This window comes from Procambarus clarkii, chromosome 92 (genome assembly GCF_040958095.1).
Source record: "Procambarus clarkii isolate CNS0578487 chromosome 92, FALCON_Pclarkii_2.0, whole genome shotgun sequence".
Classification (NCBI taxonomy): domain Eukaryota; kingdom Metazoa; phylum Arthropoda; class Malacostraca; order Decapoda; family Cambaridae; genus Procambarus; species Procambarus clarkii.
The window spans coordinates 6,638,289-6,662,910 of NC_091241.1; the positions used below are offsets into that span (position 1 = coordinate 6,638,289).

The window sequence follows — 24,622 nt, forward strand, 5'->3', positions numbered from 1 at the left end:
GAGAGAGAGAGAGAGAGAGAGAGAGAGAGAGAGAGAGAGAGAGAGAGAGAGAGAGATTGCTCAATCGCTCAACAGATTGATACACGGGAGATCAGGTCAACTGTTCACATGAAGACTCTGGCACACAGCTGGCTACAAGCTCATCCTGTTCCTTATATGATTGTTACTTAATGTTTTTTAATGAATAAAGGCTATTCCTTCTAAAGCAAATAATACCAGGCTCATGAAATAAATGGGCATCTAGGAGTAGGTTTCAACTTAGCTTACATAAGTTAAATATATGGTAGTTCCCATTGTGTTAGTTTCAAAGTATACTCTTATGTAATAAATGAGTTTCTAGGTGTAGGCTTCAGATGAGCTGAGGTAGGATAACAGCTCTTGCTTGCAGTTTCAATAGGTATGTTATTAGGCATCCCTTATGAATCCTAGTCTTAGTTTAAAAAAAAAAAAAAAAAAAGAGAGAGAGAGAGAGAGAGAGACAGAGAGAGAGAGAGACAGAGAGAGAGAGAGACAGAGAGAGAGACAGAGAGAGAGAGAGACAGAGAGAGAGAGAGACAGAGAGAGAGAGAGACAGAGAGAGAGAGAGACAGAGAGAGAGAGAGACAGAGAGAGAGAGAGACAGAGAGAGAGAGAGAGAGAGAGAGAGAGAGAGAGAGAGAGAGAGAGAGAGAGAGAGAGAGAGAGAGAGAGAGAGAGAGAGAGAGAGAGACAGAGAGAGAGAGAGACAGAGAGAGAGAGAGACAGAGAGAGAGACAGAGAGAGAGAGAGACAGAGAGAGAGAGAGACAGAGAGAGAGAGAGACAGAGAGAGAGAGAGAGAGAGAGAGAGAGAGAGAGAGAGAGAGAGAGAGAGAGAGAGAGAGAGAGAGAGAGAGACAGAGACAGAGACAGAGACAGACAGAGAGAGAGAGAGAGACAGAGAGAGAGAGAGACAGAGAGAGAGAGAGAGAGAGAGAGAGAGAGAAGGGGGGGAGGGGGGGTAGGTCCTCGACACCCACCCATCCGCCCACAGCCACATACACAGGAAGTGATGTGGTGGAGGCTGACTCCATACACAGTTTCAAATGATATGATAAGAGCCCAGTAGGCTCAGGAACCTGTTCACCAGTTGAGAGGTGGGACCAAAGAGCCAGAGTTCAACCCCCGCAAGCACTAGGTGAGTACACACACACTATATATATGTGTGACTCACCATAGATGTAAAGTGCCTTGTATAGTGACTTTTGCAGTTCACTGCCTGAACAATTGTCTAACTACCTTCACCAGGCTGTTAGTTGCTTGGCTAAATGAACTATGGGATTCAGCTCCTGGACCCCACCATGCTCCTCTGAAACCATTTCCACCACCGGGACGGGTATGGGGAGCATCATAAAGAACTAAGCAATACACTTGAGTCAATCCAGTCTTGTGTTGCGTCAGAAGATGATAGCTTGCTTGGGGCCGCGTGTGTTACTGAGATCACGGCTGGGATAAGACGCAAAGTATAGACTTATTTTAAGCCTTGAAACTGAAAAGTGGCGGGGGGGGGGTCACTCCCCCCCTCCAAAGAGACTAGGTAAGGTAGGACTGGTAAGGTAAGGTAGGACTGGTAAGGTAAGGTAGGACTGGTAAGGTAAGGTAGGACTGGTAAGGTAAGGTAAGACTAGGTAAGGTAGGACTGGTAAGGTAAGGTAGGACTGGTAAGGTAAGGTAGGACTGGTAAGGTAAGGTAGGACTGGTAAGGTAAGGTAGGACTGGTAAGGTAAGGTAAGACTAGGTAAGGTAGGACTGGTAAGGTAAGGTAGGACTGGTAAGGTAAGGTAGGACTGGTAAGGTAAGGTAGGACTGGTAAGGTAAGGTAGGACTGGTAAGGTAAGGTAAGACTAGGTAAGGTAGGACTGGTAAGGTAAGGTAAGACTAGGTAAGTTCAAGTAGGTAATTAAACTAGCTAAGTGAGAATAGTTCAGATTAATGTTTCTCATTCCCTCATACTCTTGCTACATCACCTCTAATACATTCACAGTCGTGGCCAACACAGTGCCGTGGCCAACACAGTGCCGTGGCCAACACAGTGCCGTGGCCAACACAGTGCCGTGGCCAACACAGTGCCGTGGCCAACACAGTGCCGTGGCCAACGCAGTGCCGTGGCCACCACAGTGCCGTGGCCAACACAGTGCCGTGGCCACCACAGTGCCGTGGCCAACACAGTGCCGTGGCCACCACAGTGCCGTGGCCACCACAGTGCCGTGGCCAACAGGTGGAGCCACGGACGACACTGAGAGTCGTGGCCAAGCCTGAGCGTGGACAAGGAGGAGCGCCCTGGTGTTATCACCGCACAACACAGGAGCCATCTTGTCCTCTGCCTCAGTTAGAATCAATAAGAAACCAGAGATGTTCTTCCCCTCTCCTCCCTCAGCCCCTTCCCTCACCTCTCCTCCCTCACCTCTCCACCCCTCCCTCACCTCTCCTCCCTCACCTCTCCACCCCTCCACCCTCACTCCTCACCCCCACACCTCCTACCTAAGGCCTGGGGGCCCTCGTGTGTACTCACATAATTGTCTACAGGACCGGGCGTCGGCTCATGGGCTCGGCTTTTCCACCTGTCCATCAACTAATTGCATCCGAAACCATTATAGTTCAAAACACATGGACATGTATACCTGCATTCAGCTCTTCAGTGGTCGTCAGTTCGAGGCTCCCAAGGTGCAACCATCCAAGTGGTTGGGCACCATTCCTTTCCCGGCGTCCCATCCCAAAATCCTTAACCTGACCCCCTTCCCAGTGCTATATAGTCGTGATGGCTTGGCGCTTTTTCCCCTCAGAAATCACAGGGCGGAAAAATAAGTTTCCATAGTTCCTTATGGCCCACGAGGTCCGTGTTAGTCTGCTGGGATGGTCCTATTTGTCGAAAGCTTTTGCATAGTCTGTGATTGTAACGGCAGCGTTTTGCTGATCTTCTGTGGTCCCTAGAACAGTGTCATAGTGATCCAGCAGCTGTGAGAGGCAGGAGTGTCCTGGGGCCAGATTCACGAAGCAGTTACGCGGGTACTTATGAACGTGTACATCTTTCCTCAATCTTTGGCTTTGGTTACATTTATTAAACAGTTTACAAGCATGAAAACTTCCCAATCAACTGTTGTTATTGTTATAAACAGCCTCCTGGTGCTTCGGAGCTCATTGACTGTTTAATAATTGTAAACAAAGCCGCCAAAGATTGAGAAAAGATGGACAGGTTCGTAAGTGCTTGCTTAACTGCTTCATGAATCTGGCCCCAGGTCTGAACCCGTGTTGTTATGAATCTGTGGGGGGGGGGGGCGTTCCCGTAGCCCGCTCCTGTGCCAGGTAAGTCCACTAGGGGCTCACCATAGCCCGTGCTACTTGCAACTTTTTGTTTCGAGTAGATAAATCCAAAAACAATATGCAGAGACCCTCTCCAGGTAATATCCAGGTAAGACAAGTTTCCTGGGACGTTGAGTGCGCCTCTCTCTCCTGCACGACGTCTTCGCAATCCTTGAAGACAGTCGGAGAACTCTTATTTAAAGACATGACTTGTTCTGGTTTGGTCACGACCAGATCACATTCATTCCCCCACAAAAACCTACCACTTACGGGCTATTCATGCCCGTGCCGCCTCTTGGGTGGCTTAATCTTCATCATGAATCATCTGGTCTATCTTGAGCTATCTTGAGATTATTTCGGGGCTTTAGTGTCCCCGCGGCCCGGTCCTCGACCAGGCCTCCACCCCCAGGAAGCAGCCCGTGACAGCTGACTAACACCCAGGTACCTATTTTACTGCTAGGTAACAGGGGCATAGGGTGAAAGAAACTCTGCCCATTGTTTCTCGCCGGCGCCCGGAATCGAACCCGGGACCACAGGATCACAAGTCCAGCGTGCTGTCCGCTCGGCCGACCGGCTCCCTGGTGTGGTAGAGCAATTACTTGTGGACGATTGCGATAGTACTTCAACTATCGCAGCCTGACGATAGTCGCTATCATTCCCCTCTCGTGTCCGCCTCTTAACTCCACCAGAAATGTTGATATATTTGTGCTTCTAGATAACTTCCATTCGTTATTTTTGCAATTTTTTTTTAGGTGTTGGCAGGAGGTTGACCAAGACCAGGATCTCTGGTGATTACACTGGACCCCCTTAATCACCCTCTCTATGGTGGCTTAACTTCCTACTGCCTCTCATTTCATTCCATGCTGGCGGTAGAGGGCCTCTTTAACTTTCTGTAGCTCGCTTATCTTTCCTGCGATGAATAGCAGCGTGAAGACTGAGCAACATTCCACACGAGATACCACCACTGGTGTGACGAGAGCCACCACCACTGGTGTGATGAGAGCCACCACCACTGGTGTGATGAGAGCCACCACCACTGGTGTGATGAGAGCCACCACCACTGGTGTGACGACAACCACCACCACTGGTGTGGTGGTTCCAATAATGCAACCCTTTGCTCTGAAGGGGGTCTCATCATCCACACTATCAATACCTTGCCGTAACCATATCTACCGTGTCGTGCTCCATATGTATAATGTAATACATATGTATAATGTGATACATATGAATAACATACTCATCAGCATTTCACTCATCACGACGGGGGTCCAGCATCACATCTCCCAAGAGTCAATACCTGGATGGGGTTCTGTGCTCATTTCACGATTTCGGATCATCATTTGTACTATTTCTTAGATGGTTTCTTGCTTCTTTTAATAATTCTACATTCAGGGGGACACGAGGACAGGGGAGAGACATGGGAACAGGGAGGAGGGGGGTGGGAACAAGGGAGGACAGAGAAACAAGGGGAAAGAGGAGCCGTAACTTACCTTGTTAGTGACTACCACGCAGGGTGCGACTTCGCCTTCGCCTGCAAACAAACAAACAAACAAACATTAGAAGCACGCTTCGTGTCAAAGAATTATAACATACAGTTACAGGTCGCCGAGTATTTACAAGGTCGGCGTCCCTTTACAAGCTTAAAGTCTAACATTTAAAGCCCAACTGGTGCCAGAAAGCTCTCTTGGCTAGCTCTACAAGCCAGCCGAGTGCTGACGCGCGCTGTGAGCCAGCTCTACCAGCTCTACAAGCTCCTCCACTGTTTTTAAAGCTGCATTTAACCAGAGAGCTCCGGCGGGCGGCGCCACCCGCCGCCACAAGGCCTTTCTGGCATTTCCAAGCCCATTTTCTGGCCATAAACGTGTCCACTAACATCAAATGAGAAGCTCGGGGCAACAACAGGCGCTCGCCTGAATTATTATTACTGTACAGCCTGAAACAACCCCTCCCCCCCCCCTCACATGCAACCACATACCAGCGAACGCGACCACATTCCAGTGAACACGATCACATTCCAGTGAACACGATCACATTCCAGCAAACACGACCACATACCAGCGAACACGACCACATACCAGCGAACACGACCACATACCAGCGAACGCGACCACATACCAGTGAACACGATCACATTCCAGTGAACACGATCACATTCCAGCAAACACGACCACATACCAGCGAACACGACCACATACCAGCGAACACGGCCACATCCCAGAACATATACGACATACATAGACATACATAGTGAGTACATTTGGAGGGCTTTGAGACGATCCCAATAATTTAGGTGTTTTATCTCGTCTATGCGTGCCGTATATGTTCTCTGTATTCCCTCTATTTCAGCAATCCTGCTCTGAAGGGGGAAGTGAGTACTGAGCAGTACTCAAGACGGGACAACACAAGTGATTTGAAGAAGAATTTCAAATTTGAAGAATTGATTTGAAATGATTTGGAGAATTTTAACACCAGGGGCACACGCACTAGGGAACACAGGTGGAAATTGAGTGCCCAAATGAGCCACAGAGCTGGGATGTGGCCGTGTTCGCTTGCAGGCTCGACTTGTGAGAGTTTGGTCCACCAGGCTGTTGCTTGGAGCGTCCCGCAGGGCCACATACCCACCACAGCCCGGCTTATCCGGAACTTCTTAGAAAACAGTCCAGTTTTCTCTTGAAGATGTCCACAGTTGTTCCGGCAATATTTCTTATGCTCGCTGGGAGGGTGTTGAACAACCGAGGACCTCTGATGTTTATACAGTGTTCTCTGATTGTGCCTATGCCACCTCTGCTCTTCACTGGTTCTATTCTGCATTTTCTTCCATATCGTTCACTCCAGTACGTTGTTATTTTACTGTGTAGAATTGGGACCTGGCCCTCCAGTATTTTCCACGTGTATATTATTTGGTATCTCTCGTCTCCTTTGGAATCCCTTAGGAATATCCCTTAGGAAACCTCTCATCTCATAATTCCCCTTTCAGTACGCCAGCCCTTTGTTTTAAAGTTCTTTTTTGGGGGGAGATAAATCCTAGCTCTACCAGGTACTCAAAGATCAATACACTGTGATCACTCATTCCCAAGGGTGCTTCCAACTTAACTTCCCCTTATATATCCCACTCAATTAGGGGGTGCTGTGTGTACTCCCCTCACCTAGTTGTACTCCCTAGTAGTGCTTGCGGGGGTTGAGCTTCGGCTCTTTGGTCCCACCTCTCAACTGTCAATCAACTAGTGTACAGATTGCTGAGCCTATTGGGCTCTCTCTACACTTAAAGCTGTGTATGGAGTCAGTCTCCACCACATCACTTCCTAATGCATTACATTTGTCTATTACTCTGACACTGAAAAATTCTTTCTAATGTCTCCATGACTCATTTGGGCACTCTATTTCCACCTGTGTCCCCTAGTGCGTGTGACCCTTGTGTTAAATAGTCTGTCTTTATCTACCCTGTAAATTCCTCTGAGAATCTTGTATGTGGTGATCATGTCCCCTCTAACTCTTCTGTCTCCCAGTGTCGTACAGTGACGTGGTGATCATGTCTCCTCTAACTCTTCTGTCTCCCAGTGACGTGAGGTTTAATTCCCGTAGTCTCTTCTCGTAGCTCATACCTCTCAGCTCGGGTACTAGTCTGGTGGCAAACCTTTGAACCTTTTCCAGTTTAGTCTTATGCTTGACTAGATATGGACTCCATGCTGGGGCTGCATACTCCAGGATTGGTCTGACATATGTGGTATACAAAGTTCGGAATGATTCCTTACACAAGTTTCTAAAGGCCGTTCTTATGTTAGCCAATCTGGCATATGCCGCTGATGTTATCCTCTTGATATGGGCTTCAGGGGACAGGTCTGGCGTGATATCAACCCCCAAGTCTTTCTCAAACATACACACAGTATGTGTGTGTGTGTGTGTGTGTGTGTGTGTGTGTGTGTGTGTGTGTGTGTGTGTGTGTGTGTGTGTGTGTGTGTATGTGTGTGTGTGTGTGTGTGTGTGTGTGTGTGTACTCGCCTAGTTGAGCTCTGCTCTTTCGGCCCGCCTCTCACAGGGAGGGCAGGCTACACCTACAGGGAGGCCAGGCTACACCTACAGGGAGGCCAGGCTACACCTACAGGGAGGCCAGGCTACACCTACAGGGAGGCCAGGCTACACCTACAGGGAGGCCAGGCTACACCTACAGGGAGGCCAGGCTACACCTACAGAGGAGGCCAGGCTACACCTACAGGGGAGGCCAGGCTACACCTACAGGGGAGGCCAGGCTACACCTACAGGGGAGGCCAGGCTACACCTACAGGGGAGGCCAGGCTACACCTACAGGGGAGGCCAGGCTACACCTACAGGGAGGCCAGGCTACACCTACAGGGAGGCCAGGCTACACCTACAGGGGAGGCCAGGCTACACCTACAGGGGAGGCCAGGCTACACCTACAGGGAGGCCAGGCTACACCTACAGGGGAGGCCAGGCTACACCTACAGGGAGGCCAGGCTACACCTACAGGGAGGCCAGGCTACACCTACAGGGAGGCCAGGCTACACCTACAGAGAGGCCAGACTACACCTACAGAGAGGCCAGGCTACGCCTACAGGGAGGCCAGGCTACACCTACAGAGAGGCCAGACTACACCTACAGGGAGGCCAGGCTACACCTACAGGGAGGCCAGGCTACACCTACAGGGAGGCCAGGCTACACCTACAGGGGAGGCCAGGCTACACCTACAGGGGAGGCCAGGCTACACCTACAGAGAGGCCAGACTACACCTACAGGGGAGGCCAGACTACACCTACAGGGGAGGCCAGGCTACACCTACAGGGAGGCCAGGCTACACCTACAGGGAGGCAGGGGTACCAACAACACAAGAAGCCCGCGCCATTACTTACCCCTGATCGATCAAGACGCACATTTTCTTTCCATTCCACGTTCTCTTTAAGGGTAGACTAAGATACTCCAACCTGCACCGACTTGTTCCACTTTCTTCCCCAGCACCTGGCACATACGCCTTACCCTGAGGTCACCCTGAGGTCATTGGGGGGGTCAATGACCCCGTGGCACGGGTTCTGACACCAAGCCTCCGGGTTGATGCCTGGTTGATGGGGTTCTGGGTGTTGTTCTACTCCCCAGTGACTTCAATCTTCTTGATTGATGGCTCGACTATGTGTCGAATCGTCTTTTAAATTGCAGTTCGACCCTACCGTTTAGTTGAGCAAGTAGCATAAAAATAAGCGTCCCGTTCTTGATCCATCAGACTGTGGGGTCCACAGGAGACTGCCAGCAGCACCCACCGGACACAAGATCAGTAATATTAGGGCTGTCAACATCTTGCCACACGCTGAGTGGTTGCTGAAGGTTTGGTGGGTGGGGGGGGTCTGGAGGGTTATTAAGTCCTATCAACCTGTGAGTATTATAATAACCTATTAACCAAATGAGGGTTATTAAGTCCTATCAACCTGTGAGTATTATAATAACCTATTAACCAAATGAGGGTTATTAAGTCCTATCAACCTGTGAGTATTATAATAACCTATTAACCAAATGAGGGTTATTAAGACCTATCAACCTGTGAGTATTATAATAACCTATTAACCAAATGAGGGTTATTAAGACCTATCAACCTGTGAGTATTATAATAACCTATTAACCAAATGAGGGTTATTAAGTCCTATCAACTTGTGAGTATTATAATAACCTATTAACCAAATGAGGGTTATTAAGTCCTATCAACCTGTGAGTATTATAATAACCTATTAACCAAATGAGGGTTATTAAGTCCTATCAACCTGTGAGTATTATAATAACCTATTAACCAAATGAGGGTTATTAAGACCTATCAACCTGTGAGTATTATAATAACCTATTAACCAAATGAGGGTTATTAAGTCCTATCAACCTGTGAGTATTATAATAACCTATTAACCAAATGAGGGTTATTAAGTCCTATCAACCTGTGAGTATTATAATAACCTATTAACCAAATGAGGGTTATTAAGACCTATCAACCTATGAATATTAACTAAAATCCACACCAGCCTACTGACCCAGCAGCGAGGTATACTTTAGTCCTACACAGTCCAGGACTTAAGTAGACTCTTAGTATACATATACACCATTAATAGGGTATACCACTTGGTGTATATATGAATATATATTCGTTTATACTTGCTCTCCCTCTGTATACATCACCAGTCAATCACGACGCCCACTAGGCTACGTCTCTTCACAGAGTATTTAACCATAAATTGTATTAAATAACGGTAAAAAAATATCCTGAAAATGATAAATCCTGCATGGAGCATGATAAATCCCGCAAGAAATACTAATCCCAGCAGGAAGCACTATTATATCTTGTATACGAGATAATTATGTAAACAAAAAAGAAGAAAACGTGGAAGCTATTGAGAGCATTTTTTTCAGGGGAAACTATATTAATGTGTGACGGAGGCGCGGGCTGCACCCCGGTGTAATAATGGATATTATGAGACTATCATTAACCTGCTAGACTTTGTTCTCACGTAATTCACGGCTTCCAGTTTGCGGTGTTCGGCCTCGAGGCCGTAGCAGCGGCGGAATTGGCGCATGTGGGGGCCGGAATTGGCGCATGTGGGGGCCGGAATTGGCGCATGAGGGGGCCGGAATTGGCGCATGAGGGGGCCGGAATTGGCGCATGTGGGGGCCGGAATTGGCGCATGTGGGGGCCAAACTAGAAAATTCAGACCTAAACCATTGCCTGTAAGAAACAAAACAAACACGGTAGCTGTGGAAATATGCCAAATACCTCTAATAAAGTGAAAGAAAATGTAAATAAGAAAGGAAAACGGCATTCCCTCTATAGAAAACAAATCGCTGAAGAACTTGAACGCAAAAGGCCACCAGTGAAATAGGCAAAAATCCGAAATAGTTTTTCTCCCATGCAAAATGTAGAACAAAAGCTATATCAAGTATTCGGCCCTAGCGCAAGGGAGGTGGAACTTTCACAGATGACAACAAAGAAATAAGTGAAATACTGAGAAATCAGTACGATTTTGTTTTCAGTGAGCTCTTAAAACACACTAAACAGAGATAACTCAAACAAATTCTTCACGAATACGATTACCAACATCAAATCATAAAGCAAATGTCACCCCTGACATTTGCTATAAGTCTATGCTATATGGCTATATATAATTACGGGCTCACCATAGCCCGTGCTACATAGACACTTCCTTCTGAGTAGCTAAATGTGTAACAACAGCTATATATAGTCTAAAACCAGGCTGTGATTCATACGTCAGGCTGCCAGTAACAGCGTCCAACAGCCTGGTTGACCAGACAACCAACCAGGAGGCCAGATCAGAGACAGGGCCGTGGAGAGCATTGATCCTTGGAACCATAAGGAACCAACCGCAAGATATATACACGATATCTTGAGGTTATCTTGAGATGATTTCGGGGCTTTTTAGTATCCCCGCGGCCCGGTCCTCGACCAGGCCTCCACCCCCCAGGAAGCAGCCCGTGACAGCTGACTAACACCCAGGTACCTATTTTACTGCTAGGTAACAGGAGCATAGGGTGAAAGAAACTCTGCCCATTGTTTCTCGCCGGCGCCTGGGATCGAACCCAGGACCACAGGATCACAAGTCCAGTGTGCTGTCCGCTCGGCCGACCGGCTCCCCATAGAGAAAAACACGTCGGGAGTCAGTACATTAGACAACAGACGACTAGAGAGGCGGGGACCAAGAGCTAACAACCCGATACTAGTAAACACAAACTCAAATCAGTGCATTGTGAAAATACAATCACGCCTCGGCAATGGAGGGGCCTCGTAGCCTGGTGGATAGCGCGCAGGACTCGTAATTCTGTGGCGCGGGTTCGATTCCCGCACGAGGCAGAAACAAATGGGCAAAGTTTCTTTCACCCTGAATGCCCCTGTTACCTAGCAGTAAATAGGTACCTGGGAGTTAGTCAGCTGTCACGGGCTGCTTCCTGGGGGTGGAGGCCTGGTCGAGGACCGGGCCGCGGGGACACTAAAGCCCCGAAATCATCTAAAGATAACGCCCCCCCCCTGCCAGTCTCTCTCCACCAAACACCATTCTATTAAACTTTCAGCTTTGAATTTTATTAAAAGCTAAGCCTCGTCACCAAATATGTTTTATCCTTCAATTTTGTTTTAATAATCCTTATCAGAGCGGCGTCCCAAACGCTGATTACATACAATGGATTTCCCAAAACCCAGGTTTTTTTAATTCCAGGTTGGTGTCCGCCCCCCCCCCCCCGCTCTCCAATTATAACGACATTCACGTCATTTGTAATGGCCCTGAACCTAGGGCGAAGAGATGGTTAGCTTAACTACCCACACGGAGTAGTTAACCGCCAACTGGTACTATAGATTGATTGATTGATGAAGATTAAGCCACCCAAAAGGTGGCACGGGCATGAATAGCCCATAAGTGGTGGCTTTTTTGAGCCATTACCAGTATCAAGAGATGATACTGGAGATCTGTGGAGGCGCGACTGCACCCTGCGTGACGGGAGATGTCTCCCGGACCAAATGGAGTGGTACTATAACTACAGTACCTGGATTATACCTGGACCGGGTTCTGGTGTTGGGGGGGAGGGAAGGTCTTCGACTGCCCCATGCCAGGCCTGGAGCCAGGCTCAAGGCGCCAATAACGTGGTCCATCAGGCTGTTGCTTGCAGCTACCCGCACGCCCACACCTCTTACTAATACCCGATTGCTACGTCACTTCTGCGGACGGTACAGCGACGGTTTCGCTTCATGCAGGTCAGCGTTCAATCCCCCGACCGTCCAAGTGGTTGGGCACCATTCCTTGCCCCCACCGTCCCATCCCAAATCCTTATCCTGACCCCTTATCCCAGTGCTATATAGTCGTAATGGCTTGGCGCTTTCCCCTGATAGTTCCCTCCCTTGCACTTTCATTCTGGCAAGATTTCTTACATTTACTGGGCTATTAGTGCTGTATAACACAGTCAAGAGAACCGTTTCATGGGAACCAGGAACCAGGGGAACCAGGAACCAGGGGTACCCAGGCTCAGCGGGAACAAGGGGAACCAGGAACCAGGGGTACCCAGGCTCAGCGGGAACAAGGGGAACCAGGAACCAGGGGTACCCAGGCTCAGCGGGAACAAGGGGAACCAGGAACCAGGGGTACCCAGGCTCAGCGGGAACAAGGGGAACCAGGGGTACCCAGGCTCAGCGGGAACAAGGGGAACCAGGAACCAGGGGTACCCAGGCTCAGCGGGAACAAGGGGAACCCAAGGACCAGGTGAACTAGGGACTAGGGGAGGGGGGGGGGGACGGGGGAACAAAGGTCAAAACAATATCCAGTACAACTAGTGCCGAGAAAGCGAGCCAGAAAATCAATAAAGGTCTTTCCAGGGCAGCTGTAAGAGTCCCCCCGCCCCGCCCCGCCCGCCCGCCCCCGCACCTCAAAGAAAACGAACACAAACTTAACCGCAGTGGCTGAAAGTGTCAGGGGGAGGGGGGAGGGGAGGGAGGAAGAAGGTTAGGGAGAGAGGAGGAGGAGGAAGAGGAAGGAGGAAGGAAGGGAGAGGCGAAAGGAAGTAGAGGAGAAGGAAAGTGGTGGAGGAGAGGTGGAAAGTCAGGAGGAGAATGTATGTGTAAGTCACCTTTCCTATACGCGTCTCATTCTGTAACCAAACTAGAGAAATGGTCTTACAAGTGGCTGCTAGAATTCAACCCCTAGTAAGTTCAATGCCACGACGATGGGTGCAGGAGGCCAGAGCCCAAACACCAAGTTCAGTGTGTGGTTCAAGAGCTGAACCACACACTGAACTAAACTGTACGACGCTCATACAAACTGCTGATTATCAGAGCAAAGTTCAAGACGAACAAACGCAAGAACTGCCTTCAGGAACCTTCAAAAGAATTAACGCAAAAAAGTGCAAATTTTCCTCGTCAAAGACCTTAAGTAGTCTGCACCAGACACGACCAACATTATAGATTTAAAGAGCTGCACCTCATGCCAGTGTTCACCAGGAAAATCATGAGGGACATGATCACTATGTATGAAATATCCAGGGACATTGGAAATGCTTATAGGGACAGTTTCTTGGCTGGTAGTGGCAAATAAGCCACATACGTAACACCAATTCCCGAGTGCGCAGCGCCACCGTGGATCCCTCAGCTTATCAAGCAACACCCCCCCCCTGCAACAGCTTATCTCGGAGGAAATGCCAGCTTGTCAAGCACAGAAAGAAGCTCAAGAAAGTTGAGAAGTTTGCCATCCTCTGGCACACCATTGACAAGGTTGACACAGGGAAGGGTGAGGATCTGGGCCTCGTAGCCTGGTGGATAGCGCGCAGGACTCTTAATTCTGTGGCGCGGGTTCGATTCCCGCACGAGGCAGAAACAAATTGGCAAAGGTTCTTTCATCCTGAATGCCCCCGTTACCTAGCAGTAAATAGGTACCTGGGAGTTAGTCAGCTGTCACGGGCTGCTTCCTGGGGGTGGAGGCCTGGTCGAGGACCGGGCCGCGGGGACACTAAAGCCCCGAAATCATCTCAAGATAACCTCAAGATACGATACATGAGTACAAATGGAAACTAAATCTATTAGAGCTGTGCTCGGTGATGGCAGAACTGAAGGGTGTAGTGTGCAAGTATACCACTATAGCAAAGGTTAAGCAGCCCGACCCAAGAGCTGAAGCCCACGAAAATTAAGCGCGAAAATTACACACATCTGGAATGGAACAAATGGAATGTATTAAGCAGTGATGTGGTGGAGGCTGACTCCATACTGTTACGTACCCTTATAAGATACGTAAGTGAATATATTAATATGTACAATTATAATTGTATGTAAATTACAAGCATGTATATTGTTATACTTATATGTTCTATGCAAATGCACATTCATGTTACAGTGTTGGCGTTAGGCCCAACGTATCGTGGGAATGATTGTTTATTTCTTTGTGTGATCAGTTTTCCCACGGGAACTAATGATTTATATGTGATCATCAGTGGGTAACAGAGTGAAATAATAATTGAGTGAACTGTATCTGGCAAATTGTCGTGGGATCGTCCGTTGCTGGGGTGTGCATGCCATTATGCTATTCTGTATGCATATTTTAATTACTATGTAAAGAAACACGTACTTTTGTTGTCTATATCAATATGTACTAATTATTCATTAAGTTAGTTTAAGATTACTCTTGTCACAATATAGTGCTCCATTGTTGAAATAATAAATATTGTAACTTTGGCAATTTATTCGCGGGGTAAGGCAATGTGTTTTTTGACTCTCATATTGGAGTTCAGTAGCTGAGCAGAAACCGGGGAGATAACACTTGTTGGAGTTAAGTCATTCTTTTATTCTAGCCATATAATTATTCTTAGTATTGATTTAATGTCTGGAAGTTACAGTGATATTTTTTAATGTGATATATTGTGACCATATAATCATCTGTTTGCCTTTGAGATTTATTTAATATAAATTATATACATATGCTTAGTCTTTATTCTTCAGTCCTATGAAGACTCTATTGTTGTGCTCATTACCTAGTAAGGGGTTATACTGGTGATTCGCTATTGAGAACAGCAGTTGTGTCGTATCCCTAGACTTATTAAAGTTTGGCTGCTGTAGGATCACGAGCCGTAACGTACGATAGGTAACAAAGAGTTATGGGGGCCTGTCCGGGATATATTGTCCCACTTAACTTAACTATGCTAATCTAACCTTGCCTTCCTAGGTACCAGTGTGTCAAGTGTCTCTGTGTGTTTCTTAAGAACTATTCCATGTGCCAAGCAAGCCTTCCTGTGTGTCAAGTAACAACGTTTCACGATTTTGAGGTAAGTCATCCTATATATTTTGTTTGTGCAGTGAGGCCAAGCGAATTTTCAGTGTGGTGACAATTTTACAGTGAAGTGTAGTGCAGTGCCATTGTGTTAATTATTGTTGTGAATTAAGTGCCAAGTGTTAGTAACGATGGAGGAGAAAGTTGCAGCGTTGGTGGCTCACCCAGACTTTGAAGGGATTCAGAACCTTAAAAAGACTGAGTTAATACAAATGGCAAATCATTTGGATTTGACCGCCAGCAATAGAATGGTTAAAGCCCAAATATTGAAAGTCATTGTGACGCATTTTGTTGAGAATGGGGATTTAGATGAAGAAATTCTAGAAGAGTTAAGAGAGGAGTCGAGTGATCAGATGACGTTAAAGCGTCTTGAGTTAGAAGCGCAAATAGCCCATGCTAAGCTTGAAGCTCAAAAGGAACAGAAAATATTAGAGGCTGAAGCTCAGCAAAGGGAGCTGGAGACTAGGCGTTTAGAAATTGCGGCACAAAACCAGAGAGGTTTAATTGAGTTGCAACTTGAAGCCACAAAGAAGCAACAAGCCGAGGAACAAACTAGGCAATTAGAGATTCAACAACAAATGGCTGACACTAACTTCAGGCTTGAATCACAGCGTATGGCAGCTGGGCATGGAAATACTAGTAATGTTTCAACAAATAGTGATAATAATCCCATCAGGATGAATAAGTATATAGAGTTGCCCAAGTTCAATGAGGAAGATCCTGAGGTTTTCTTTGCACATTTTAATAAAATTGCCATCAGTATGAACTGGCCAAGGGATCAGTGGGTAGCCATTATGCAGTCTCAATTCAAGGGGCGTAGTCAGGAGGTTTTCACATCCCTCCCTGACGCTCATAGTTTTGATTATGACTTTGTAAAGAAAAGCATCCTCAATGCATACCAACTAAATCCAGAGGCACACAGGCAAAAGTTCAGGAACCTAAGGAGAATCAAGGATCAGACAATAGCCGATTTTACTCGTCAGAAGACGAATTTTTGCAACAGATGGTTAAAGTCACTTGCAGTCACTGATTTTGATGCTCTAAAGAATCTTCTCATAATGGAAGAAGTATTGTCCTGTCTTCCAGACCAGTTGTCTACTTTTATGGCAGAACAAAAGAATGTAACCGATATTGATGAGCTGTCAAAGCTCGCGGATGAGCATGAGTTGCTGACTAAGGCCCCGTTTACGGCCACTTCACCTAAGTCTAGTCGTAGAGTAAATTTCAATGCTCACCGTACTCCTTATCAGTATAAGTCTCCTCCTGGTGCGACAGTTACTCCCGTGAACTCTTCTCTTACTAACCCTAAGATGGTTACTCCATTGCCAGGATCATCTAAGCCTAGTAATGCTAATTCTAAACCGGCAGTTGGTTCTACCAGTGTGTCCACTGTCAAACATTGTACCCATTGTAAGAGAAGGGGGCATGTGATTTCTTCATGTTTTAGTTTGCATCCTGAACTCCGACCAACTGGTCTTATTATGAGTAAAGGAGTGCAACCTATTAATTCTTCATGTATTACAGTCAGTCCCAATTGGATGGCTGAATTCAAACCCTATATGTCCACAGGTACCTTATTATGTACTAATGGTAGACATAAGACTGTTCAATTACTCCGTGATACTGGAGCTTCACAGTCTCTTATTACCCAGAAGGTACTTGATGATGTTGACACCCGAGATCTGGGTGAAGTTGTGCTTCTCCAGGGTATTGCCGGAAGTGTGCAACCAGTGTCCTTATTGCAAGTTAACCTTGATTCTAAATATACTTCAGGATGGTGTAATGTTGGTGTAAGTAAACAACTGCCCATTCCTGGGGTAGACATTATTCTAGGTAATGATTTTGGCAACCAAATGGTTGTAGGGCCCAAGTGTCCCATCATGTTAACTAAACCCCATAATGTATTAGCTCAACCGGAAGCAGATGATGATATTATTTACCCTGCTTGTGTTGTTACTAGATCAATGGGAAAAACAGGTGAGAGTAATCCTGTCTTCACTGAGGTTGCAGTTCCCAAGACCAGGACCCCTTCAGTAAAGGAGTGGGAGGTGGATCTTGAGGATTCTTTTATGACTCGACTGGATGATGAGAGTGAGGCCGTAGTAGAAGCCCCGCCGAACCTAAATCACAAGGAAAGTGAAGGTGAGGAGGCTGAACTATCTGTACCTTGCCCGCTTGTCTCCAGTGCGCCAGTTGTCGAGAGTGAGGCCGAAGTAGCTATGACTCCATTTTATTCTGATCAATCGGGAAAAGAGATCAAGCTACTAGGTTCTTGCCCGCTCGCTGCTGAGTCTGAGTCATTGCCCTTAAGTGTTGTACAGACTACTGATCCTAGTTTAAGTAAGTGTATTTCTGAGGCTCCTGATAATATTGATGCATTGGAGGAAGGGACGGGTTTCTTCTTCAAGGATCGACTTCTGATGAGAAGGTGGAGACCAAAGGGAACTCCCTCTTCAGAGGATTGTGAGATTAGAACCCAACTCGTTGTCCCCAATGATTATCGTAGGCAGGTCCTGCAGGCTGCACATGATGACCCCATGGGAGGTCATCAAGGTATCACGAATATGTACCATAAGATAAGTAAATATTTTTTCTGGCCAAAGTTAAAGAAAGACGTGGTCAGATATTGTCATAACTGTATACCCTGTCAAATTGTTGGTAAACCAAATCAATCTGTACCTAGAGCACCATTGCAACCTATTGTAGTTCCTGATGAACCATTTACTCATGTTGTAATTGATTGTGTGGGTCCTTTACCTAAGACTAAATCGGGTAACATGTTTTTGTTCACTCTCATGTGTATGACTACTAGATTTCCTGAAGCTTATGCTCTACGGAATACCAAGGCTCATAATCTCATCAAGTGTCTTGAAAGATTCTTTTCGTTGTTTGGAATGCCTAGAGTTATTCAGAGTGATAATGGGGGAAATTTTGTTTCTAAAGTTTTCAGAACTTTTTGCGAATCCCGAGGGATTCGGCACAAATTGTCCAGTCCATATCATCCACAAAGCCAAGGTGGACTTGAACGTTTCCACCAGACTTTGAAACAAATGCTAAAGACAACCGGAGAAACTCATCCACGTAATTGGGATGAGAATCTCCCCTTTGTGTTGTTTGCTGCTAGAGAAGGGCTACAAGAGTCATTGGGCTGTTCACCCTTTGAACTAGTGTTTGGTCACCAAGTAAGAGGTCCTCTTAAAATGCTACAAGAAAAGTTGTTGGGAGATGTCTCTGTTCATCAGAGCGGATTGTACTTGAGTGAGGTCAAGGCAAAGTTGTGTCGGGCTCGTGAGTTGGCGAAAGAACATCTGGGAAGGACTCAACAAGCCATGAAAGTACGATATGACAAGAAGTTCAAGGCTAAGCTAAGGTCGTTTGATGTCGGAGATTTGGTGTTGGTGTTGAAACCTCGTATGGGGACTTCCATGTCCCATAAGTTCGCAGGACCCTACCAAGTGGTAGACAAGGTGGGAGACCTAACTTATAAACTAATTAACCCTAATCTTTCAGAACCCCAAATGACTGTGCACATTAACAGATTAAAAGCTTATGTTGGACCTGGTGTAGTAGCTTGTTTTAGTCGGGAAGAGTTACCACCTGAGGATAATTGTAGTGAGGGATATGATGTTAATATCCAACTTCTCAGTTCCAGTTCCAATGGCAGGGAGATGCTATGTCATTTACAGGAGAAACAACGTGATGAGTTCCAGGTTCTGCTGGACAACCATACATCTCTGTTTGGGGAGGTTCCTACCCAGACCCACCTCATCACACACGACATTCAGCTCCTGGACAGCACCCCCATTCGACAACATCCATACCGAGTGAATCCCGAAAAGAGGAAAATTATGCAAGCAGAAGTGGAATATCTGCTCCAGCATGATTTCATTCGGCCAAGTCAAAGTACTTGGAGCTCTCCGTGTTTGTTAGTGCCAAAACCAGATGGAACCTGGAGATTGTGCGTGGATTACAGGAAACTGAACAAGAACACTACAGTGGACGTTTTTCCTTTACCCTTGTTGGAAGAATGTATAGAGTCCATAGGTCATGCCGAATATGTAAGTAAGCTTGATTTGTCAAAAGGGTATTATCAAATTCCATTAACAGAGTATGCTAGAGAGGTTACTGCTTTTGTTACACCTGATGGTGCGTATGAATTTAATGTCATGCCATTCGGTTTGAGAAATGCACCTGCTACTTTTCAAAGACTTATGAATTTCTTACTCAAGGATGTGCCAGATTGTAGGGCCTACCTTGATGACATTGTTTTGTACAGTAAGAATTGGGCCGATCATCTCTTAGGCCTTAAGAACTTGTTTACAGTGTTGGAAAACGCAAAGTTAACCATAAATATGAATAAGTGTAGTTGGGCAAGAGGTACGATAACTTATCTTGGCCACGAGGTAGGCCAAGGTAAGATTATCCCCTTACAAGATAAGATTCAAGCCATTGTGGACTACCCAGTGTTGACCAATAAGAAAGGAGTCCAACGGTTTATTGGTATGTGTGCATACTATAGGCGTTATTGTAGAAATTTTTCAACAGTAGCTGCTCCTTTGACAAACTTGTTACGCAAGCAAGTAAAGTTTCAGTGGACACAAGATTGTCAGAATGCTTTTCAGAACCTAAAGGGCATATTGTCCACCTCACCTATTCTTGCTAGTCCCCAATTTGATAAACCATTTATATTACACATTGATGCGTCAGATGTTGGGATAGGTGCTGTGCTTATTCAAGTTGGTTTAGACCAGATTGAGCATCCTGTGTATTACTATTCCAGAAAATTTAATGCAGCTCAGAAAAATTATTCCGTGGTAGAAAAGGAGGCGTTGGGTCTTATATTGTCAATCAAGAAGTTTGAGATTTACTTATCAGGAAATAAAGTGTTAGTATTTACAGACCACAACCCCCTTATCTTTATAAATATGATGAAAGTCAAGAACCAACGAATTCTGCGATGGTCATTGTTTTTGCAGGAATTTAATGTAGAAATCAAACATATTCCAGGCAGACAAAATGTTATTGCTGATGCTTTGTCAAGAAGTTTTGATGTACCATAAATGAAATGTTTCTTTTTACTTAACATTTTTACTTCTGAAAAAATGCCATTGATCTTCAATCCATTGCATTTTTTTTTCTTGGAGGTGGAAGTGTTACGTACCCTTATAAGATACGTAAGTGAATATATTAATATGTACAATTATAATTGTATGTAAATTACAAGCATGTATATTGTTATACTTATATGTTCTATGCAAATGCACATTCATGTTACAGTGTTGGCGTTAGGCCCAACGTATCGTGGGAATGATTGTTTATTTCTTTGTGTGATCAGTTTTCCCACGGGAACTAATGATTTATATGTGATCATCAGTGGGTAACAGAGTGAAATAATAATTGAGTGAACTGTATCTGGCAAATTGTCGTGGGATCGTCCGTTGCTGGGGTGTGCATGCCATTATGCTATTCTGTATGCATATTTTAATTACTATGTAAAGAAACACGTACTTTTGTTGTCTATATCAATATGTACTAATTATTCATTAAGTTAGTTTAAGATTACTCTTGTCACAATATAGTGCTCCATTGTTGAAATAATAAATATTGTAACTTTGGCAATTTATTCGCGGGGCAAGGCAATGTGTTTTTTGACTCTCATATTGGAGTTCAGTAGCTGAGCAGAAACCGGGGAGATAACACTTGTTGGAGTTAAGTCATTCTTTTATTCTAGCCATATAATTATTCTTAGTATTGATTTAATGTCTGGAAGTTACAGTGATATTTTTTAATGTGATATATTGTGACCATATAATCATCTGTTTGCCTTTGAGATTTATTTAATATAAATTATATACATATGCTTAGTCTTTATTCTTCAGTCCTATGAAGACTCTATTGTTGTGCTCATTACCTAGTAAGGGGTTATACTGGTGATTCGCTATTGAGAATAGCAGTTGTGTCGTATCCCTAGACTTATTAAAGTTTGGCTGCTGTAGGATCACGAGCCGTAACGTACGATAGGTAACACATACACAGTTTCAAATATAGATATGATTGAGCCCAGTAGGCTCAGGAATCTGTACACCAGATTCAAGACAGAAGAGTTAGAAGGGGACATGATCACCACATTCAAGATTCTCAAGGGAATCGATAGGGTAGATAAAGACAGGCTATTTAACACAAGGGGCACACGCACTAGGGGACACAGGTGGAAACTGAGTGCCCAAATGAGCCACAGAGATATTAGAAAGAACTTTTTTAGTGTCAAGAGTGGTTGACAAATGAAATGCATTAGGAAGTAATGTGGTGGAGGCTGACTCCATACACAGTTTCAAGTGTAGATATGATAGAGCCCAATAGGCTCAGGAACCTGTACACCTGTTGATTGACAGTTGAGAGGCGGGACCAAAGAGCCAGAGCTCGACCCCCCCGTAAGCACAACTAGGTGAGTACATCTCCAACACCCAGCATCATTAAAACATCTGCTCAAAATACAACTTTCAAGTGGAATAATGTATTTCTGACCAACGTATTACATGAGGTTAAGCAGGGGTGAGGCCGACATGCCCCAGCACCTCCTTAAACCTCATACTATATTAGCTGACACGAACCACAAGTTACCCGGCACCGCTCCTGTGCCAGGTAAGTCCATTACGGGCTCACCATAGTCCGTGCTACTTGCCCCGCTCCTGTGCCAGGTAAGTTACTGGCTCACCATAGCCCGTGCTACTTGCCCCGCTCCTGTGCCAGGTAAGTTACGGGCTCACCATAGCCCGTGCTACTTGCCCCGCTCCTGTGCCAGGTAAGTTACGGGCTCACCATAGCTCGTGCTACTTGCCCCGCTCCTGTGCCAGGTAAGTTACGGGCTCACCATAGCCCGTGCTACTTGCCCCGCTCCTGTGCCAGGTAAGTTACGGGCTCACCATAGCCCGTGCTACTTGCCCCGCTCCTGTGCCAGGTAAGTTACTGGCTCACCATAGCTCGTGCTACTTGCCCCGCTCCTGTGCCAGGTAAGTTACGGGCTCACCATAGCCCGTGCTACTTGCCCCGCTCCTGTGCCAGGTAAGTTACTGGCTCACCATACCTCGTGCTACTTGCCCCGCTCCTGTGCCAGGTAAGTTACTGGCTCACCATACCTCGTGCTACTTGCCCCGCTCCTGTGCCAGGTAAGTTACGGGCTCACCATAGCCCGTGCTACTTGGAACTTGTTCCGAGTAGCTGAATCTGTAACAACAACAATCCCCAAGTTACCCCTCTTGATTCCGTTTTCTTAAGTAAAAAAAATAAACAAAGAATTCCTATTTTCTATCATTTTGCACGAGAAGTTTTGAGAATTCTTTCCGCTAACGAGATAATAATTATTTCTTTACTGAAGTTTCAGCGGTTTAGAGCAAGATTTTGATTGTAATTTTGAGTAATTTTGTGTGTATAGATATATGTATGTATTTAGTTTACAGTGAATGGGTTGAAAATATTATGTATGTATATATGTGGAAAAATAGACACTGAAAATGTCAACAATTATTTAATTCCTACTTTCCACACCTACTCGCTTCAACACCTACTTTGACACCTACTTCCTACACCCCATTCATGAAGGAACACCCTCCCCCCCTTCCCCCCAGCCCATAGATTCCACTTCCGAGGCAATACTCACTCTCTCACTCTCTCTCTCACTCTCTCACTCTCTCTCGCTGACGGAGGAGAAACACTCCAAACATATTAAGAAACATTTTTCTTTCGTAAACAGTCTTCCTCCACCACAGTGCCCCTTCCTCTTACCTCCAACACATCCTCCACCACAGTGCCCCTTCCTCTTACCTCCAACACATCCTCCACCACAGTGCACCTCCTCCCTCATTTCCTCCAACATGTACGGTACAAATGAGGGCCTGAAACGCGATACAAGGTACAAAACACAATTAAGTCTGCCCATAGCAGGAAAGCAGGAGGATCTGGGAATAATGATGTCTGACGACCTAACGTTTTGGGAACATAACCCAGCAAATATTGGGCTAGCCAGAACAATGATAGGATGGATTATGGGAATACTGCCAGAGTGTGTAGACACTACACCAGGAGCCACAGAGTGTGTAGACTACACCAGGAGCCACAGAGAGTGTAGACTACACCAGGAGCCACAGAGAGTGTAGACACTACACCAGGAGCCACAGAGTGTGTAGACACTACACCAGGAGCCACAGAGAGTGTAGACTACACCAGGAGCCACAGAGTGTGTAGACTACACCAGGAGCCACAGAGAGTGTAGACACTACACCAGGAGCCACAGAGTGTGTAGACTACACCAGGAGCCACAGAGAGTGTAGACACTACACCAGGAGCCACAGAGAGTGTAGACACTACACCAGGAGCCAGTGTGTGTAGACACTACACCAGGAGCCACAGAGAGTGTAGACACTACACCAGGAGCCACAGAGTGTGTAGACTACACCAGGAGCCACAGAGAGTGTAGACACTACACCAGGAGCCACAGAGTGTGTAGACTACACCAGGAGCCACAGAGAGTGTAGACACTACACCAGGAGCCACAGAGAGTGTAGACACTACACCAGGAGCCAGAGTGTGTAGACACTACACCAGGAGCCACAGAGTGTGTAGACACTACACCAGGAGCCAGAGTGTGTAGACACTACACCAGGAGCCACAGAGAGTGTAGACACTACACCAGGAGCCAGAGTGTGTAGACACTACACCAGGAGCCACAGAGTGTGTAGACACTACACCAGGAGCCAGAGTGTGTAGACACTACACCAGGAGCCAGAGTGTGTAGACACTACACCAGGAGCCACAGAGAGTGTAGACACTACACCAGGAGCCAGAGTGTGTACACACTACACCAGGAGCCACAGAGTGTGTAGGCACTACACCAGGAGCCACAGAGTGTGTAGACACTACACCAGGAGCCACAGAGAGTGTAGACACTACACCAGGAGCCACAGAGAGTGTAGACACTACACCAGGAGCCACAGAGAGTGTAGACACTACACCAGGAGCCACAGAGAGTGTAGACACTACACCAGGAGCCACAGAGTGTGTAGACACTACACCAGGAGCCACAGAGAGTGTAGACACTACACCAGGAGCCACAGAGTGTGTAGACACTACACCAGGAGCCACAGAGAGTGTAGACACTACACCAGGAGCCACAGAGTGTGTAGACACTACACCAGGAGCCACAGAGTGTGTAGACACTACACCAGGAGCCACATAGTGTGTAGACACTACACCAGGAGCCACAGAGAGTGTAGACACTACACCAGGAGCCACAGAGAGTGTAGACACTACACCAGGAGCCACAGAGTGTGTAGGCACTACACCAGGAGCCACAGAGTGTGTAGACACTACACCAGGAGCCACAGAGAGTGTAGACACTACACCAGGAGCCACAGAGTGTGTAGGCACTACACCAGGAGCCACAGAGTGTGTAGACACTACACCAGGAGCCACAGAGTGTGTAGGCACTACACCAGGAGCCACAGAGTGTGTAGA

At 46.4% G+C, this 24,622-nt stretch overlaps 2 protein-coding genes across 40 annotated transcripts in view; one reads left to right on the plus strand and one right to left on the minus strand.

The window, feature by feature from the left end:
* LOC138359632 (uncharacterized) overlaps nucleotides 1-4,109 on the plus strand; it is a 38,404-nt gene extending 34,295 nt beyond the window's left edge. The window contains exons 7-8 of the mRNA XM_069319041.1: nucleotides 2,002-2,345; nucleotides 4,070-4,109. Of these exons, the coding sequence (XP_069175142.1) occupies nucleotides 2,002-2,345; nucleotides 4,070-4,109 (384 nt within the window). The remainder of the gene's footprint in view (nucleotides 1-2,001; nucleotides 2,346-4,069) is intronic.
* Nucleotides 1-24,622, minus strand: part of tou (toutatis) — a 435,009-nt gene that overhangs the window by 198,548 nt on the left and 211,839 nt on the right. For all 39 annotated transcript variants that reach the window (XM_069319208.1, XM_069319211.1, XM_069319249.1 and 36 more), the window contains one exon: nucleotides 4,808-4,848. The gene's annotated coding sequence lies outside the window, so the exon portion shown is untranslated. The remainder of the gene's footprint in view (nucleotides 1-4,807; nucleotides 4,849-24,622) is intronic.